This window comes from Rhineura floridana, chromosome 4, assembly GCF_030035675.1.
Source record: "Rhineura floridana isolate rRhiFlo1 chromosome 4, rRhiFlo1.hap2, whole genome shotgun sequence".
NCBI classification, from domain to species: Eukaryota; Metazoa; Chordata; class Lepidosauria; order Squamata; family Rhineuridae; genus Rhineura; species Rhineura floridana.
In genome coordinates, this window is record NC_084483.1 from 3,306,503 (window position 1) to 3,327,889 (window position 21,387).

General features: G+C 42.4%; 1 protein-coding gene across 2 annotated transcripts; it reads right to left on the minus strand.

The window, feature by feature from the left end:
- Positions 1–7,235: 7,235 nt before the first annotated feature.
- LGALSL (galectin like) lies at positions 7,236–19,307 on the minus strand. 2 transcript variants are annotated; one of them, XM_061622256.1, is made up of 5 exons: positions 18,855–19,307; positions 18,171–18,242; positions 17,951–18,039; positions 16,862–17,039; positions 7,236–9,080 (listed from the first exon to the last, which is right to left on the minus strand). In XM_061622256.1, the coding sequence occupies exons 1-5, from the start codon at positions 18,885–18,887 to the stop codon at positions 8,937–8,939; spliced, it is 516 nt and encodes a 171-aa protein (XP_061478240.1). In that variant the 5' UTR covers positions 18,888–19,307; the 3' UTR covers positions 7,236–8,936. The 2 variants fall into 2 exon arrangements, with proteins under 2 accessions (XP_061478240.1, XP_061478239.1); XM_061622255.1 differs by lacking the exon at positions 18,855–19,307 and adding an exon at positions 18,539–18,622.
- Between the last annotated feature and the right edge of the window lie 2,080 nt (positions 19,308–21,387).

Consider the following 21,387-nt stretch of genomic DNA (forward strand, 5'->3'; position numbering starts at 1 on the left):
CAAGCAAAATAGTGACAGTCTGGAGGCACCCTCATCAAGGTTCTCTAGCATGAATGTCTGTCTGAGAAGGAGTGCCTGAGCAAAGCATGTTGTCTGCAGGGGACAGACAGGATTCCTTGCTCATATAGCAACAAAAGTATTGTTGTTTCTATAATCTAAATTTTGCTGAAATGCTGTTTCCATGCTGCTATATCGTTCTAAAAGTAATAGGGATTTTGCCCTGACTAAGCTCAGAAGGATTTGCTCTGAAGAATTACATCTGAACATTATTTCAAAGAGAAGGTTATCAAAGCTGCAGTCTGGAGCAAGCTTCATTTCAGACACTCTTACTGTTTCTAGCTGAAGGAAGTATGAGATGGCAAAAGGGGGCAATTCAGAGGATATGTGAAAGGAAAAGGGTGTGTACTGTAGTCCACTTAGTGAGCATTTTATTTTTTATCGTTTTGAAAAGTTTATCAAATTGTCACAAAACATAAAAATAGATTTGTGGGTGGATGATATAGTGTACAGTATTATTGCTGGATCATTACATGCAATTCCTTTTCTAAAAACTTGGAAAAAACACACAAATCCAATTGCAGTATTTCAGAAAGCATTCCATTTGGCTCATCTTCAAATCACTATAACTGTCGCATGAAAAAAGCTGTGCAGCTAGTTGGCACTATACGGTACAGAATTAACATTAAAAGAAAAAAAAGGGGGGGGGGAAGCTTACCATCCAGATTGAAAGTCAGAGCAGATGGATATATAACGGTCAAAGAGAAAAAGAAGTAAGGCTGGAGAGGTGAAGATCTATGGATCTGACTACATTGCACCCTGCCCTGCCGTATTTGAAACACCCATGACAATTTAACTGTTTGACCTGCAAACACAAAAGTGGTTTATCGTGTACCCAAACATTTTGCCACATGCTCCATGTGCGTTTTTCTTCCTAACACACTAGAAATAATAATAATAATAATAATAATAATAATAATACACAGCATCTATGTGTAAGCTAGAGTTCTAGAAAGTGCTTCATGAACATAATTTCAGTAATCCTTACAACAACCCTGTAAGGCAAGTATTGTAGCTGGCCAGCTGAGGCTGAGAGAATAGCAGCTGAGCTTGCCTAAGGCAAGATTTGAAATGGGCCTTTTTCAGTTCACCCTCTCAGCTGCACTGGCTCTCTGACATGGGCATTCCTTGTCTCTCATCATCACAGATCATCTTTAAAAACAAGTTTGAATTGAACAGAGATTTGTGCAAAACCAATGAGAAAAACACAAAATAGATCCTGTTGGAGTTATGGTTTTTAGAAAGAACAAGGTGTAACGAATATAGAATTTGGTGAGTTGACATCTAACATGATTGCTTCAAAATGCAAAAACAGCATTTAAGCTTTAATTCAAGTATCTCCCAAGACATATTTCTGTTACATTAATCGTATTGTTTACCAGGAGCTAGGAGGGTGTATCAAAGCAACAAAGCATTTGCCGTTCTTGTTCTCTGTTTAATCCCCAATTGAATTATCTTCAGTCTTGGTCTCAGACGCCCTTCCCAAAATGAATGCAAAGTTACATTAACAGCCCAGTAGTGGAGTAGTCCTTCCTCTAAAAGTCACAATTGTGGAATAGAACTAAAAGGTGATGAACAACATATTTTCCACCAACATGTCGATACTGGAGCTCAAACGTTATGGTCTGAGGGACAAGTGCCAAATTTAAACCATGAGAACTAAGATTCTGTTTTTGTTTTTTGCATGAAGCAAAGGTTGCACATCAAAACCCCACAATAAAAGAACAGGTGTTTGTCTACATGAACCAAGAGCATGCCTGGAATAGACCCAACATACTCCCAAAGCTGTATATTGTAGGAAAAGATCTCTAGTGTCAGATAAGCTATCTTCCAGGGAATTCCCTGGGAAGCTTATGAGGAAGCACAGGGCTACCTAAACACACAATTTGAAAACCACTCCAGCAAAAGACACCGGCACTTCTATCCAGAATGGTCAGAACATGAAACTTGTAGCCCAGTTTGAAATGGGATAATTCCATTTAAATGCAGTGTCTTTTTCCAATGTATACCAGTGAGCCAGCCGAATCAAGTCCCAAGAGGCCCATGTTTTCTATACAGAGAAAAGAGATGTACATTTGAGGTACTGTTGTGTAAACTACATAAGCCCCCTCCCTAGTCTTGTAGTGCATGGAATAGCGATGGCAAACATTCAGCAGCTTCTAGGTTAGGCCTTTTGACAGCCATACCAAATGATTGTCGGAATTCTAGACCAGCACAGAAGCTAGGCTCACTGTGGTCCTCCTAGGTGCTTTTCTTCACATTGACCCTAGTTTACTGTTGTTAAACTAGGGATTTCACTAAGATCAGCTTTCTGAAAGTCAATATCAATATTTGTCCTCAAGGAGGGTGTACATAATTAGCACACTATTCTCAGATAGTTCAGAATAACAATTCATTGTCTTATGCTGTGATAGGCTCTGATTCAGCACTCCAAACCTTTATTCATTTAAACTTGGTGCATCATTATTATTAATGCAGTACAACAAGAGATTAATTGAATACGTTAATGCTGTTAGCAAGACAGAGTTACTGTTGGATGTTTCTGATTTCATTTGCAGTTTAAAGAATGAAACACACATTTTCACCATTATAGGTTGTTCTCAACATAGCGCTATGTATGTAGTTCCATCAGCACAAGGATTTCTGCTTGGAAACTTCCTTCCCTCCTGATCCCATTCCCCCGTAAATCTGTTCTAGGGGTTCCCCCCAACCCTCTGGAGCAGATTTGAGGAGAGTATGGGGCACACAGGGGGAGGAGGGAAGTCCCATTGTGTTAGTGGTAATCCTTGTGTTGATGGGACAGATTAGTTTAATACTGCCATATATGCATAAATCTGGGGAACAACGTATAATTGCTCTAATGTCCTGATTATTGCTGTCGTGAGCCCTGATGAAGGGGGGTGGACCGAGGAGGATGAAGCAGAGGACTTAAGAGTGGGATGTTGGAGCTGGTGAGGGGCCGAGCATGGAGTTGGACTTAGAAGGCACCCCAGCTCTGGACTTTGACAGACAGGACAGTGGTGGGGGCTCCGCTTTTGCCTCGCGCCAGGAGGCAAGTGGGGCAGGAGATCCAACAGACACAGTTGAGCTGGAGTCTTTGCCTACATACGTGCTCCCAACAGTGACAGCACATGCAAGTAGAGTGCCCACCCAGCCTTACTTAAGCCTAGTTAAGGGGGGGAATAGAGATGCTGATTTTGCCGTAGGTAGATTTATGAAGGGCACTGAATTGAAACTCTTACTTCAACAAAAGAAATAACCACAGCTATGTCTGAGTCTTTCGACTTCCGGCAGGACAGTTGCTCTTTCTTATTGTGACACTTACGTACTACAATGAAAAGAGCATCTCTTGCAAGAAAAAAAATCATTCATGTTGAGCTGGTGTTATAGGGACTTTCTTTAAGAACCTGTTTTCACTTATATGACAATAATTAAAAAGACAATTTCTTTGAACATGTATGCCTTTGGGTTCCTATATAACTGGGATTATATAAAAGATTTCCCAGCCATGCTGTGATTTCTAGAAGTTTTGCATGAAGATAAACAAGTACACGTCTTCAGGAATATGGGTAAGTAAATAGCTGCAAACTAGTATTTGTTGTTGCTATGGATTTTTCAAGAGCTTTACATATCCTACCCCTTGGATCCACTTATGGACAGATCAGCCCATTTCTATTCTGTGACAGTTCCACATGTGCTCAACCGTATGCATCTATTCTCTCCTGTTTTCTTGTAGACTAAAAAAACACATTTAAAATTGCATGGAAATCGTATGCATTGTTAATGTTTTTGTAAGTATTTCCCCATATACGTATTATGCTATTTCAATATATTTCTCCATAAAATGTGTGTTTTTGCACATATTTTCCTGTAAAATATGCATTTGTGTGCACATTTTTGAATGAAAACTGCATTACAAAATAGGGGAAGTGCATCATCTGATCGATAGCTGTCCTGATTTGCATATAAATCTGAGACCAGCAAATTAGATTCGTTTGCTTTAAAATGCAGACCAAATGAATTTCTCCTCCATCCCTCTCAACAAACCAGTGAGATAGATTTAGGCTAAGAGACAGTGGGCTGCCCAAGAAAGGTATTTAGTATTAGTATTGGCAGATAAAACCCAATCACCTGTCTTCTGCATTACCCCTTGTTCTTTCTTTCTTTAAAACATTTATATGCTACCCTTCACTATAACTGATTCCAGGGAAGTTTTTGCAATTAAGATATCACAATGGCAATAAACCCACCACACAATTAAAAACAACCCACTAGCAGATTAAAGAGAGCCACTAGCAAGATTTAGAAGGCCTAAAACCTTTAAAAAAGAAAAAGGTTTCAACTGACACTCAAAAGAAAGCAGTGCTGGCACCAAGTGAGCTTCCCTAGGGAGGACATTCCAAAAAGGCCCTCTGGTTGTCACCCACTCTCTCTCTAAAAAAAGAGGTAAAGAGTCTCAGCTGATAACCTGTGATCGTGAATTGGATGGGATGGGAGATGTCCTGGGTCTCAAGCCATTTAGCTTGCACTGAACTAGACTGGGAAGCAGAAAGGCAGCCAGTGGGGTTCTTCTGACACTGGTGAGATATGACCCAAAGCCTGGCAGTTGTATTCTCTACTAGCTGAATCTTCTGGACAATCATGAAAGGCAGCCCCATGAAATACACATTACAGTTATCTAATCAGGAAGTTACCTGGATAACTGTATCCAGACTATCCTTGTCCAACAGAGGCCACGGGCTTGTGGGCTTCCCATAGGCATCTGGTTGGCCGCTGTGATGCTGGACTAGATGGGCCACTGGCCTGATCAAGCAGGCTCTTCTTATGTTCTTATGTGTTCACTGAGGCTGGTGGGAGTTGGAGTCCAGCAGTACCTGGAGGGCCACAGATGCCTATCCCTGCTCTAGTGACAAAGCTGGAACCAAAGCTGTGAACTTGATCCTTCCAGAGTAAGTTGAATGCTATCTTCTTGAACCTGGGAACCATCTATTCACAGCATCACTGTCTTGTCAGGCTTAAGTCTCAGGTAACTGGCTCTCATCCAGCCCATCAGACTCCCGATACTGCTTTAGCATTTTCAGACCTTCACCTGACTCAGATGACAAGGAGAAAGAGAGGTGAATCATCTCACTCCAGTTCTCCAGATAGCTTCACCCAGCAGCTTCATGTAGTAATTAAAAAGCATGGGGTGAAGAGAAAATCCCCATCTAGAGCAAATTCCACAGACAACCCTCTGGAACTAACCCTGTAAGTAGGAACAGAGCCACCATATCACAGTGCATATACAATTGTATATGGCATTAAAAGCCACGAAGAGCTCTATAATCTACGGTTAAATTCTCTGCTGAAACTTGATAGCATTTACACTGGAACACAGGTACCTGGTATGTAATCTGGTGTGAATGCTTTGGCCCCATGGACATATATTTGCATCTGTATTTATGAGCATTTTTTTATGCACGTCAGACAATAATCCAAACATTTTAAATAAAACCCTTTTCTCCATGTTTATTGTCAAGAATATTCTTTTTGTACTGTATAGAAATATTGTAGGATTTATTAAGACATTATAAAATGACACAATTAGCTCAACAATTTATATATCATGTAACGTCATCCTGACAAATTCCTATATTGAATCTAACTGCAGTACAAAGAGTACAATATACTCATATAAAGCCACTAATTGGGGAGGGGGGGCGGAACGATCACCTGAAAATATCCTTTTACGTTCTGATAAAAACTTAGAAAGGAAGAGGGAGTGAGGAATCAGGAGACATTCAAAGGTAAGGTTAGAATTCCAGTTTAAAATGTTGAATTGCCTCAATCTAATTAATTCTCATTGGCAATAACATAGCAAAACAATATTGCAAAATCTCAGTGGGCGTTAATTATCTTTATGTCTGAGGAGTGGTGAGGGAAATAACATATCCAGCAGAGACAGAAATAAAGCCATGCCCACAATAAGAAAGGCGAAGAATGTTGAAACATTTGGGGACTCCGTTCTGCTCATCTTCATAGTGCAAGTGAGATTCAGTCAGGTATTTGACTTGACATTGATTTCAAGGTGAATACTTGCATGCTTAAAAGTCTAGTCACACTTTCATGCAGTTCCAGGAATTCTGGCTCACTTCCCCCGATTTACAGTGTAGAAAGTGTCTCTATAAGGACTGGGCTGTTTGCATTATAATCACAACATACATGACTCAATTAAAGAAGTATAGTGCTTTTGAATTACTGTAAAATATGCAATCAAAAATTCAAACACAGTTACTCTGTGCACATTCTTAATTAATTCCAAAATGGTGTACTGTTTGGTTATCAACACAGTATTTACTGAATAGAGGAGAAATATATTTACTGTTCAGTAAATATTGTAATTTAAATAAATGCAACCTGATCCTAGCCACATTTACTCAGAAGTAATTCTGATTTACTTTAATAGCATCTACTCTCAAAAAGAACGCTTAGGACTGCAGCATATCATATCCTGATCCTATTCAACTTTACTTGGAAGTAAGTACCACTGAGCACAAAATGGCTTGATCCAAAGTAAATATGCATAGGATTGCAGTTGTTAAAGCACGGTTCTAAGCATGTTTACTCAGAAATAATGCCTGTAGCATTCAGTGGGACTTACTTCTTATGAGTGAGGATTGTGGTATTAATTACTCAGTGGTTTTTTGTTGTTATGGTGGTGATCCTCGCTGGAGGGAATCTTTTGTATCCCTTTTTCTAAATACCACTTAAAACACAGGCAAACTGCTTCCACACTGCCCATTGTCATTTCCAATAAGCCCCGCCTACTTTGCAATGCAAAGTGCCCTAGGATGGTGAGGGCAATGCTGATGAAATAGGCAGACTTAGGGATGATGTGTTGGCTTTTCTTATCTCAGACTACCCAGGTCTGACAGTTGTGATAGAGCAGAGTCCCAAAATATGGCACTAGAAACTGTAGTAGGCCCGAGCATGGAGGCTGGATTATTATTAACAGAATCTTCTAAGGGTCACACAAAGGGGTAGCCCCGTTTTACAGAGTTCCTGTATGAAACAAAAACAGACCCCCACAAGTCTCTAAAATGAACTTGATGTGAACTGACTAAACACAAAACTTTTAGTAGGTGGGGCAGGGGGATGGGAGTGGTCAATTAAAAAAATCTTAAACAAGAAGGTCCTACTTTGATTGACTGAGAGACCCCCTTTATTTTTCAAGCATAAGTTCATTTTGTTACCTTTTTCCCTTTAAAAAATGTTATGCTACAAAAAGTCTCCATAATAAATGTCTTTAAAAATCGCTATAATACACATGGTAAAAATAATGTAAATACATGTCGATAACACCCAAACAAGTCCTTTGAAGCCCACTGTGAAACACTGTCAAAGGTTACAAAATCGAGTCTATGAAAAGTCACTGTGTTTGTTCATTTTGCAGTATAATTACATGGATAACGCAGTTATACCTATCACTAAGAGCTATTGTCTGTATGAAGGTATCTGATTTTCCTACGTTATTAATTGGGCCATTTATAAAGGGTATTTTTTTTTGTCCTTGGATGTGCTGAAAATTTCATTTCACCCTCAATCAGGACAGTAGCCACAAGTTACTGGTCTGCAAAAAACACAGCTGTCTTCTCAAGTTCTAACAGCACAATCAATCTTATACATGTTTTCTCAGAAAGAAGTCCCGTTGAGTTCAATGAAGCTTACACCCAGTTAAGTGGGTATAGGACTGCAGCTGACGTACACCAATAAACCTAGAAACTCCTTGTGTGTGTGTGTGTAGGGGGGAGTCCCCCAAACATCCATTAGCTCTGACTTATCATTTACAGCAGTTACAACAAACTGAAAGCAGTTTCTGGTTTCTGACATGGACAGACCAAGCTTCGGTGAACAAGAAAACCACCAACTGCCCAAAGACAAAGAGGACATTTTTTCCAAAATGATATGTTAATATTTGCCCAAAGAACACTTGTACGTTCAGAAAGTTTATACTTTGCTCCTCCAAAATCTGTTCGATTGTTCAGTTTTGCTGTTCACGCATAAACACAATGAGTATCAATAAATAAACTAGAGGAATGCTTTAAAAACGGTATTAATATTACATTGTGCAAAAACATTTAATGACCTATATTCTATGCACATACCCTGACTAAAATACGAAGGCCAAATTCAGAAGCCATTACCTAGTTTCAGCCCTTTCCTGTAGAAACAATAGTAACTGGGCTGCAATCCAGTGCAGAATTGAGCACATTCAAGTCCTCTTGATTCAATGGGATATGCGTGCTGAACAGTGTGCGGGACTACAGCCACTGTGTCTAGCTAATCATGTGCCATTAAAGTGCATGGGACTTTTTGCCATTGTTTTTAATGAGACTAGCATTAGGCACTGAATAAGGACTTCAATATTTGGCCCTCTTTTGTGATCTGTGTTACATTTACATTAATCCACTTAAGTGCAGGAACAATATTTTCAAAAGAAAACTTTTTCCTTGCTGTTTAATAATATATTTAGCACTGTTTCAAAAACTGCCCTTTCAATAGCTTCTGCAGTTTAGCCAATGAAGTAACTCTTCCAGGATCCATTATAATTTGATTATCCAGCAGGGGTAGGCTTTTTACTTCCAAAGGAAAAAAGGGGAACGGCTCAGTATCTATTAATCATCAATCACACTTTCTTCATTAGGATAAGCAGTTCTTCAGTTCATCAACATGTTCTTTGCTGCTTATTGGAAAGAAACTGTGATGTCTGCCTACAAGGGAGGTTGCTCAAGGGTTGCTTGCTCCTTCAGACAGATGTGTACGGCACCTGAGCCAATTTGGAATCTAAAATTTTGGTTTTTATCTTTTTCTGTTTGTTTTATTTTAATAAAAAAGCAAGGTCAACCAAGTTTAGTAAGTTGGAGATCTCCATTTATCTTTATCGTATCAATAGCTGACAACTTCTCAACGCGGTGGTAAAAATCAAAAAGCTGGTGTCCGTCCACGAATATTCTAAAACGAGGGTGCTCACAAAGTATTTCAACCTGTAAAAAATAAATGTTATGAATCAGGGTCACAACTGCAACTGGAAAGAGCATTTCGCAGAACTTAAATATCACAAATATAGGAACCATGGCCAATTTTATATTGCCTTGAGCAACTGTGGGGTTAGGCTTGTTTACTTATATACAGAATTATTAACATCCATTCAATAATCACCCAGTTATGAATCAAACCCACTGTAATCCACTGTGGTAACCCTGGACCTGGAATGTCTGGGGATCTGAGAAACAAATCCTGCTCACAGAATCACTGGATGATACCGGGCAAGCCATTTTCTCAGCTCCAGATCCGTGACTGCAGTATGAGAACAAGCATCGCTTCATAAAACTACTGTGACAATGTACTAAATGAACAGATACAACGGTTACTGTAAAAAGACTTGCACATTAAAGTACATTATGAATTATTAACACATGTTCAAAGCAATGATGGATTCGTTATCACAAATCCCAGAAGCGCCACTCTGCCAGAGGTAGTGATATTGCTGATATACCAGTTGGAGTGCTTTATTGGCTCCACTGGTGTGTCTGCACAGCCTGACCTCACTGCAGCCCTGTCCAGATAAGCTGCAGCAACACCAGTGACCAGAGGATGGCAGGTTTGCCCCATCACCCCATTTGCTACTGGCTCTACAAAAAAAAGAGACAGCACACTGCCTAGAGTTTTCAGCAATTCGTGTGCACTGAATTACCAAAACAAACAGTGCTAATCCCCCAGTCTGCTGTTTGCTAGCAAGGACTGCCACCTGGTTTAAGGGTCTAACATATGAGCCAGAAGAGCACACATACTGGCTACTGATGGCCTCTATATTTTCAGAAGCACAATGTCTCAGCTTCTGGGGGCATAGAAGCTGTGTTGCCACCAGTTAATGGCCATGTAGCACTCTAAAATGACATTATTCTAGCTGCACAGTGTCTAACAGAATGAGCTGAGAAGTTCCTAGTTCAAATCTCAGCCACAAATCCACCAGTAACCACCACTCTCTCAGCCATCCCTAGGGTGGCCAGATGCAAAAGAGGGCAGGGCTCTTGCACCTCTAATAGTTGTGCAGAAGAGGGAATTTCATCAAGTGTAGCTTGAATGACAAGCTACTCCTGCTGAAATCTTCTGTTCTAGACAACAATTAACTAATAATCAAAAAACCTTGCAGTTTAAGAAGCAGATTGGACTGTGAAAGACCAACACAAATTGTGTTTGCATTTTAACAAATTTGTAGAGCAGTCCAATAGCTCAGAGAGGAGGTCAGGTCTCCTGCTCCCCTGGTGCATTCACTATAGCTGCCCAATTTCCCTGATTTTTAAAGTCTGATAGAAATATCTGTTGGCTATAGTTATGTTCTTAAGCCGCAAGATTTTTTGCTTTTTAGTGAATTTCTCTGCTTTTTAATCCAGGAGGTAAGAAATGGGATCCTGTGCAAGTTTGCTGAGAATGAATTATTTGCATGCTTATTGAGTTCGGTGGGATTTACTTGTCCGCAATCATGCTTGGGATGGATGAAACTGACCACAGGGGATGGGGAAGGGAGGAGGGGGAAGGGAGCAGGCAGGAGGGGGAGGACAAGTTTGATCATTTGCATGTTTATTGAGTTCAGTGGGATTTCCTCCCGTGCAATCATGCTTAGGATAGGTAAAACTGACCATGGGGAGGGAGGCCTGGAGTGGGCAGGGGAGGAAGAAGAAGGGAGGAGAGGAAGAAGGAAGGAGGGAGGAAGAAGGGAGAGGAGAGGGGAAGGAGGGGAAAGGCAGGTCTGGTCATTTGCATGCTTACTCAGTTCAATGGGATTTACTCTCGTGCAATCATGGCTGGGATAGGTAAAACTGACCATGGGGGAGGAATAGGGGAGAGTAGAGGGAACGAGGAAGGGGGAAGAGAGGAGCAGAAGGAGGGGGAAGGGAAAGGAGGGGATTGGAAGGGGAGGGGTGAAGGAAGGGGGAGGGAAGGGGCTAAAGGGAGGTGATGGGAGGGAGGAGGAGGGGAGGGGAGGTTTGATCATTTGCATGCTTATGGAGTTCAATGGGATTTACTCCCGTGCAATCATGCTTAGGATAGGTGAAACTGACCTGGGGGAGGGGCAGGAAGGGGAAGGGGGAAGGGAGGAGGCTGGACTGGGCAGAGGGGAAGTCCCTTTCCAAAAGGAAAACATTGTGAACAGTATCATTGTTTTTCAGGGCTTCCCCCACCTTTTTATTCTACAGCAGGTACATGTAGCCTCCCACCCAAATTTAAACCAAAGCTGTCACTGGCCACATCCACACCAGACCTATTTCACTTTAGACTGTCATGGCTTCTCCCAAATAATCCTGGGAAATTTAGTTAGTGAAGGGTGCTGAGCGTTGCTAGGAGATGCACTGTTCCCCTCACAGTCAGAGGCTGATTAATAAATCACTCAGGCCACTAGAGCTCTGTCAGCGGAATAGGAGTCTCCTGTCAGCATCCTTCACAAACTACACTTCCCAGGATTCTTTGGGAGAAGCCATGACTGTCTAAAGTGAAATAAAGGTCTGGTGTGTGTGTGGCCCCGATTAGGCAAGCCCAACAGCTGGGAGTCTGGCTTTTATAACACTGACAGTTGATTCTTACTGAGCATGCCTGACATTATCACTGAGTTCAATACTAAATTTCTTAAATTAATTAAAAATCAGCCAGGCATTTTTTAAACTTTTAAACTGCAGAAGATGAAGGTCAGAGTATGGGGGCAAGGCCAGTAATAGGATTACAGGTACTCTGTGAACATGGCTGATTTTTAATTAATTTCAAAAAATTATGAGACCACTGACACAAAAAAGTCCAAAAGGGGTCTGGTTTTTCTCTCTCTCTTTTTACACTTTGAACTCTCGATTCTCTCTGACTGTTTTGTGTATTGCCATGAAAATTGACAGGGTTGTTAAGCAAGCGTTTCTGAGTTCAGAACTATAAGTTATGTAAGGTTTTGTTTTGAAATGAGCTTATGGGAAGCATCAGAATAGCATGGGGGTATTTTCAATTTAACACTGCAGAATGCAAAAAATCCATGCTCACTATAGTATACATGAAAGGTGCCAGAGCCCTGACCTGTTTTGCATCTGGCCCCCCTTGCTTCATTCCGATCTGTAATATAGGAGTAAGCCACGTGTGGAGAACCTTTGGCTCTCCAGATGTTGCTCAAGTACCTAATCTGCTTTGGCCACCGGCTGTCCCTGCTAGGGCCAATGGGAGTTGTAGTTCAGGAAAGGTTCCCCACTCTTGGAGGAAGCAGTCTACTTTACATAACTGTTGCAGGGATACTGAAACAACGTATGCAGAGTACTAATTGAAATGTGCTATATAAATGCTAATGTTGAATAATAATAACAACAACAACATTAGCATTTATGTAGCACATTTCAATTAGTACTCTGAATACATGTCAAATGCAAAATATGTGCTCTGCTACTGAGCTATGGCCCTTCCCCATAAGTGAAGCACTCCAAGTGACCTGCTCAAGGCCACACAGAGCCTTTTCATATGATGAAATGTCTGTGGGGAGAAAACAGTATTGGTCCCATTCAGTGCCAGGTAGCTTTAATCCCATTCTCACATCAGGCAAGGGGACATGAATAGCCCTTGCTTTAGGGGAATAGTCACGTCTTTTAAAAATGTACTGAGATATATGTATACTTATTAAAGAGCAGGAATACACTCTTTCTTAATGCCCCCCCTCCAAAAAAGGTAAATTAAATGCTGCAGCAACATGTGATTAGAGCAGAGTGGTGGCGGCCCTGCCTCTTGCTCGGATGGGATTGGGCAAGGCTGCAGCAAGATCGGGGAAACTCAGGATTCACAGTGGCAGCATCTCACAGGTGTATACACCCCTGTGGGCCACTGATGCCCCAGCTCAGAGCTCCCCTGACCTCACCACCATCTTGCCCCATCCTGGCAAACACAGTGTTGCCACTGCTGGGAGGGTACAGCTGTCAGGCTGAATGTTTGATGGCAGAACATCTAAACATCTCAAAATGACACAGAGTGCAATCACTACTTGCAAGTAATGTCACAGGCACTTGTCAGACAACTTGTAGTCCACCAAATCAAACACAGCCCACCAGACATGAAAAGTGGCTCATCAAAGGCTCGAGAAACCTTTCTTTTTGCTACTTCTCTGGGACTGTTAAAACCAGGGAGGTTGTCAAGCACCTGGTAGGCTGGGGTTTGTTTGGAGCAGGTTGTGCAGTGCAACTATTGTTCATACAATAGTTGCAGCTGCAGGAGGGTGCATGTCATTACGCATTTTTCCAGCAGCTCATTTCTGCACTTGAACTGAACAGAATGCACTTGCAGAATAGGAAAATGTATTCTGGATTCCTGCAACCAATGGGAAGCAACATCCCATTTCTCAAGTGAAAATAAGATGCTGTAATTCCTTTTTTTATGTTCAGAAACTGCATACATCTTAATTGAGGCGAGCCGCATGGAACATATTTTTGCCATTTTTGGAGCAGCTGCACTGACTAACACTCCTTTTCCAAGTACAGTTCAAGGTGCTAGTTTTAACTTTTAAAGCCCTCAACAGTTTGAGAACAGGGTTCCTAAAGAACTATCTTCTCCCTCATAAACTTCTCTGGCCATTTAGACTGGCTTTACAGGTCCTGCACTGTGTCCTCCTGTCAACTGAAGTAAGGAAGTAGGGACTGAGGAGAGACTAACACCATGTTCATTTTTACATTTGATTTTAAATACCTGCTGTGCTTTACATTTATTGCTACTGATTATAGTGATACTACTTGATTGTATTTTTATGTTTTCTTACATATGTCACAGCCACAACTTAAAATTGGCTAGAATACACTTTGAACAAACAAACAAACAATATGCAAAGACCTTGAGTGGGGCTTTGTTCCAGATTCTCCCATCCTATCTAGTCCACAGAAACACAACAAAATACATAATTGAATTATGGCTAAAATGAAAACACAATGTCATGGTGTAATTGGACTGTCCTTAACCCCAATAAATATACCAAAAAATGTTCCAAATATTAACATCTCAAAGTACAAAAAACACAGGACTTGTATGCCTAGAATATGCACTGCATTGTGACCAAACTTTATATCATCAGAGAAAACTCATGCAGGATGTGTATGTGGTCTAGACAGATGTAACCAGCTAACCTCTATCCTGATTTGACTTCAAAAGCCGACTTTGACATTTATCCTGCATTTTAAATCACAATTTCCCCCGCACTTACTAAAGGAAGGATAATAATCATAAGCAACAATGCAGAGCATCACTATAATGTGGTTCTCTTGCAAGTTTTCATCTGTGCACTCACCCACTCCTAAGAAAAAAGCAATACATTTCACCTATCGATCTAATTGTTCCTCTCCCCCCCTTCCAGCAGACTAGAAATCACAAAATCCCAGGCTGCACTACTCATATAATTTACTTTCTCTAATGCCATTCAAGACAAACAAATTCAGCCATAGATTGTACATGTACATATATAATCAGTAGTCTTTTAGGGAGAATTTAGCATTATTCCTTACATTACAGCGTGTTCCATCATGTTCTGGAGGTAATACTACTGATGTTCATAAAGTGAGTGTCCTATGCAGGCATGCTAAACACCAAAACAATCCAAGGGTGAGAGCCTGACTGGGATCCTATAAGGAGGGAGGGACCTGAAGGTATGCAGAAAAAACTTGCATAAAAGATTACTAGCTTCTCCCAACCTCAAAAAACAACAGGAAATGAGGTCCATGCCTACACACTGGCCTCTAGTTGCCTGGCAGCAGAAAGCAGCACACAGGCCACCAGAGTTGAGAGTTACAGCCAAACTTCATGTCTGAGAGCATTTCACATGTCTGAGCTTTTTAAACTGAGGGGGCTGGATCCTGGACTGGGACTCGTTTGTGCAGGGACAAACAATCCTTTAACTGCACGCAACACTCCCAATTAAAGTTGTCCCTCCCCCAGCTCCTGTTTGCCCTGGGAGGGAATATGCTATTAGTGGATGATTTCAACAAACCAATACATTCAATGCATAAACATATAACACGTAGTTTGGCCATTCAGCTGAAGTAAGGCAAGCAGCCCGCTATTTACTTCCCTTCTAGGGCCCACAAAGGGGAGGACCTGAGATAGCAGAATGCCTTAGATGCCTTGGATAATACCCTCAGACACTCATGTTCTGAGCTCAGTTTCACCCCTGCTCACGGGATCCTTTAAATATCCTAGGGGAATGCTCTCTCACAGTTTAAAGGATGGTTGCAAACTGGCCCTAGAGATATCATTTGCGGCCAATTCCTATCCAGCCTCTGTGACGGATGAGTTTGAAGGCCAAAGGGGAAAGGAAACAAGCTCCCCCATTGACTCCAGTGCTATTGGAGCATTATTTGCTTTGCTGATGTCTGGAACCTCAATGATTGCTTTGGTGCCAATGAAGCTTCTCAAGCATTGAGACACAGTCCTTTGGAAGCAGTGGACTGCAAACAGACACCTATGCTCAGATGTTCATTTGGATGCATATCCAGTTGAGGCCCAACAAATTATATTTGATCTAGGAAGTCTGCTTCTGCCTGCAGATCTTCTTAGCTAGATTGGGGCAAACAAGCATGGCGTGGGGTGGAGAGGGAAGTAAAGGGAGAAAAAATATTTTCCTCTGGACTTAATGTGCCCCCCTTCTTCCCCCTTCAATATTTTTTTTCATGAGTCCACATGTGACAGTTGAAAAGCAGTATTTAAGATTTTTTTGTGGCTCCTTTTGATGTTGTTCTCATTGTTACTACACCTACTCCCTTTTTATCGTAAACATGGAGGTGGCATGTAACAGAGAAAGATAAATAACTTTTCGTAGAGTTGCATTTCTTTGTTTATTATTCCTGTGTACACGATGGATATCATGAGCTACAGACACCCAGGAGAAGCTCAACTGGATCTTATGGCATTGCATCAGCTAACGCCAATACTGAGACACATTATATCCACACACACACCAAACAAACAAATCAGGAAGTATGGAGTCAGTGTTAATGAGTCTACGAATTATATGGTAGCCGTTTCAAACAGAGGCATAATTTTTGGCTGTAATAACTAGAGATGGTGTAGAATATTTGCAAAATCGGATTTGTGATCGAATTCTGGGACAATCTGCAAGTTTGTCTCACCATTGAATAGGCTCCCACTCTCCGAGTGCAGTCGGAGCTATCGGTGACATCGTAATTAAAAATATATATATCCATGCAGAGAATTACGTAATTATTTTTGTAGTCAGCTACTACTGTATACATTATATAAATTATACAGCAGCGTAAGGAATAATGAAAAAATTATGTGATTTCTTGGAAAAAATCACACAAAAAAGGGAGAACCGGGAATCGCGATAACTAGTGGAATGCAATTTATGGTGAATCATAACTGGCAGCCCATTTGACAAACAGAAAAATGAAACGTAATCAGATAGTGAACCCCATCCCTAGTAATAACCAAACCCAGAAAATTTGCTATACTACTAAATGTTACCATCTTTAGTTTGTAGTAGCATCCCCATGTCTGGACTTTCTTGACTGTTCAGATTAGTTGCCATCACAAGCAATACGTGCCACACAAACAAACATAATATCAAAGTCCTGTTCATAGATTTAAATCAGTAGCTTTGAGTCTATGCATTGCTCTGTTACTCAAACAGGCAGAGATTCTTACAGCTCAATGTTCTTTTTGACATTCACATGATTTTTTTTAAAAGAAAAAGAAACACCAAACACTTTACCCATTATACACAGCTCCTTTATGAACTATTTATACTCACCCTAAAGGGCTGGTCTGGAATAAATGGAAAGTAAGGAAGAGATGATTGTTCTTCTCCCCATTCGCCAGATATGCAAGAATTCCTGAGAAACTGTCTGTCCGAGAATATGGCTTTCAGTTCAATAGCTACGTCAGCAGGAGGATCATCCGCGTCCCCACACGTGAGACTGATGTCAAAACTGTAACGGGAACAGTATCCCTCTCATTCACCCAAAATAAAGCAATCAAATCCAACTGTAGCACGCTTGACTTCTAAGCATGTACAAATACATCTTAAATAGTATTGACACACAGAGAGACACACACACAATAGTATTGGCACCAGCAGGCAAATAGATGTAGTACTTGTAGACTAGCTTTCCTGCTTGGCTCCTTCATCTATGTCTTCCTTACAAACACTTCACACATTAGATGCTTCTTCCTCCCCCCCCATCACACAAAAAAAGAGATATATATCAGTGCCTACTCCAAGGGAAGCTCAGAGGGTGGCAGCAAGGGAGAGGGCCTTCTCAGTGGTGGCCCCCAAATTATGGAATGATCTCTCTGACGAGGTGTGCCTGGTGCCAACACTGTTATCTTTTCGGCACCAGGTCAAGACTTTCCTCTTCTCCCAGGCATTTTTAGCATGTGTTTTTAAATTGTTTTTATATTGTTTTGGATTTTAAAACTGTGTTTTAAATTGTTTTTAAAATATGTTTTTAAACTGTGTATTTGTTTTAATGTTTTTGATTGCTGTAAACCGCCCAGAGAGCTTTGGCTGTGGGGCAGTATACAAGTGCAATAAATAAATAAATAAATAAAATACACCACTTGTGTAGCCGTTGTTATTATAACCAAGAGAAATGTTGAGAAACGAGGGCCTTCTCTTATACAAATACCCCCTCTGGGGGTCAGAGGAGAAACCAACATTCTATATTTACAACAGCAGATAAAAATAGCTTGTCTTGAGAAATGCTGGGTGTTTGGTAGGCACATTCTTTGTGTGTGCGTGGGAACAGAGCTTTTCTTACAGGTCTTGGGCTGAGAAGGCATACAGGGCCAGGAAGGGAAGCGCCCTACCAATCGCAAGCAAGCCCTGCCTGTCTTTTACCTTTCTGGGTTGAGATCCACGATGCCCATGATTAAGACTTTCTTGCCGGGCCTCATTCCTCCTTTGATGTGCCCACAGAATGGGACAACCTGGAAAAAGATTGCAGGGATTCAAAATGACTAGGCCCTTACATAATGGGGGCAGACAGGGTCAGATCAGGCCCCATCGCAACAAGATGGGGAAGAGGGAAAGGAGGAGAGAGAAGGCCAAAATCCTTTACCAGTCGTGGGAAATACACCTCGGCTTGTACGGGGGATCCCAAAGAGTTGTTCAAATGCCCGTCCTCTATTTTCTGAAAGCAAAAACAAACGCACGCTCAGACAGAGAAAGCGCCTTTGTGTTCAGCACCAGACCCACGGCGGGGGAAAGAAAGAGAGGGCCCTCCAAGCAAGCAACAGAGCGCCAATCTCATGTCAAGTCTCGAAGACAGAATCCATATTTTCCCTCCAGCCCCTTTGCAAAACAAAGGGTGTTGCCTGCTTCTTCAAATTTCCCAGCAAGTCTTCCAGGGAGTAATGCATGTCAATCCCCTGAGATGGAGGAGAACCCCAGAGCTCACACACACACACACACGCGCCAGGATGACACCTGAAGAGTGGGAGAAGGGGCAAGCCACCCGAGGCCCCCAGTTCGCTCCACCATCCACCAATATCCCTCTCGCCACGCCAGCTTTTCCTTCCCAGCAAAGCTATCAGCTTTGGGGGAGCCTCACGCGTTTGCCGGCCACTGGATCCTACCGCCGCTGCAAACAGGTATTCTGATCGCCAGATCCCCACGTTGAAGCTCTAATCCGTCACTAGGGGGAATCTGGGCGTGAGCCCCACAGACCCAGAAGCAGGCCAAGCGCAAAGGCCCTCCCCTTACACCCCCCTCGAGCAAAGTATTTAGGCGGTGTGCCCCTTACCACCGCGTCCCTCTCTGCCACCGATCCCGCCATCTTGTTGAAACCGTGCAGCCAGCCACGAAGCCTCGATCAGCTGGAGGAGGAAGAGGGGGAGCTGCTGGAGGGCAGGCAGGACCCGGCTTAGACGTGCCTGCCGAGCGCAGGGCACGGCGCAGCGAGGCTGACCTGGCGGGGAGAGGGAGGGGAGAGGGAGGAGACTGGTGCTGGCCGTCCCGAGCGCTGGATTCTCCAGGAGGAGTTCCTTGCAAATCTCCAATGGTTTGCAGGCGGCGCGCAGAGCTGGCGATGCAGCCGCAGCAGCAAGGAGGAAGGTGAACAGGCAAGGCAAGCCTTCTCCTCTGTGCCAGGCAGGAGGCAGCATATAAAGCCCTGCCGCCGGCCTTCGGGAAGCCCAGCGCAGGGCATGGGACCAGGAGGAGCCGAACGGGGTGGGGACTCGCCCAGGCTGTTGCAGCTTGTTCCGAGCGCACTTTGCCTCCAGGCTATTTTGACGCAGAGAGAGAGAGACGTCGCGGCTCTGACAGCGGCCGGGAGACAATGCAACACGGTGCGGGGGACGCCCGACGAGGCATAATTTGGAAAGGGAGCGCAGCGGGCGCCCCAATGTGGTGGACACCGTCTGTTGGGAGCGGAGAGGGGACCTCTCAGTGGGAATAGGCGCTCGCTGTCAAAGGTGTGTTTCGCATCTGGGGCTGGCTAAGGGCCAAACGGTTGAAGAACCCTGTGAACACCTGAAGCACGATTTAAAAACCGTGTTAACATCTTAATTCTCCACCCCACAGAAACTCTGGCGTGGCTTGTTCTGTTAAATTCATTCAATGGGCAGCACTTGGCAATACAGTAATCAATAAATTGTTATCATGGGTAACTGCTTGAAAACCCGAAAAGGAGTGAAGAAGCTGCCCTAGGGCCTGTCGGGGTGCAGAGATGCACCTCGAGTTTTCAAGTTACTGCAGAACTCAATCTACCACCAAAGGATAGTCCCATTAGGAATGACTTAATCATCACAATACCAACTACAAACCCTCAGAATAACAAGCCTGCCACCTGGCTTAAAATGAGATTCTTAGAGGAGAAGGAACAAGCGGCGAAGTCAACTAACCCTCTTGGTTGCTTAGTAAATCAAGCAGAGGGGTGAATTCAAATGTCATCAAGCTGAGCCCTAGTACTGAAGCAATGAATACCTGGGAGAAGAATCTGGAACCGTTGAGATGCCCCCCTCAAAAAATCTTAAAACCACAGAGAAAGAAGGACTTTCCCTCAGAAAATATGGGCAGGCAGTGCCCTCAAAGGGAGGAATATATGAACAAAGACCAAACTGCACAGAGTATGAAGATCCAGAAAAATCCCCAGGGGTCCACTACACACCCAGAGGGTGCAAACTTACAGCAGCCCAGGAACCATCTGACATTTCTGTCCTGGAATATCGCAGGCTGGCAATGTAAAGTTGTCAACTCTTCCCTTTTGGACTTTATAAACAAGCATGATATTATTCACTAATAAGCAAAAAACATTGCGGTTTAAGAATGTACTATAGCCAACAGATGTTTCTATTACACTTTAAAAAGCAGGGAAATTGGACATCTGACCTCCTCTCTGAGATATTGTACTGCCCTACAAATTTGTCAAAATGCAAACACGAATTTTCACGAATGCCCGTCCGATCATGGGGAGGCCCATATGGTTCCCATTAGACAGTCCAAAGGCAAGGGCTATAACTATGCTGGCCTTTGTCTAATGCAAATGGCTAACAGACTGGATCTAGTAATTCTGAATGGGAGTGTGGAAGGTGACAGTAATGGTGATATTACATTTCTTTCAGGGTTGGGAGCCTCTACAATTGATTACTTTATTGTTTCGTATGATTTATTAAATTTAGTGTCTTGTTGTAAGTTGGGCAAGTGTATTGAGAGTGAGCACCTACCCATGGTCTTATCTTTGAAATCAGGAACTCAAAACATTTTTGCAGATTATGAATTGATGCCAAACCCTGAGGTCGAGATAAGAGCTTCACGTGTTAAGCAGTCAAATAAGATAGGGAACGTTTTAACAGAGTTGTTGTACTTGGAAGGTTGTTGTACTCAGAAGGTAGTCTATGCCATCGTGCAGCTCTGTAAACAGCAGATTCCCCAAGAAGAGTGGTAATCTTGTTTGCAAGTTAAAATCCCGGAGACTAATTCTAGTAAATCAAACACTGGTTTGATCGTGAATGCATCGACATGGAAAAAACGCTAATTGAAAAACATTAGTTATATAGGGAACAAAATTTGCCAGTATTACCTCCTGAATGGTTTCAGTTAAAGAGGAGATATAATGCTTTAATGAAAGTAAAAAAGAAGCAGGCCACAAGGGAGACATGGCAAAGCTTAATTAAAGTGACAAGAGCAAATGATTCTGCAACTTTTCGGAGAGTGCTCTCGCAGGGCTGCCTGAAAACAACAGTTAACATGGACAGCCATATTCCCATGAACTCTTGGAAATTATACTTTACTGCCAGCTATGCAAAGGGACAGAGTTGTCACCTGATATCAAA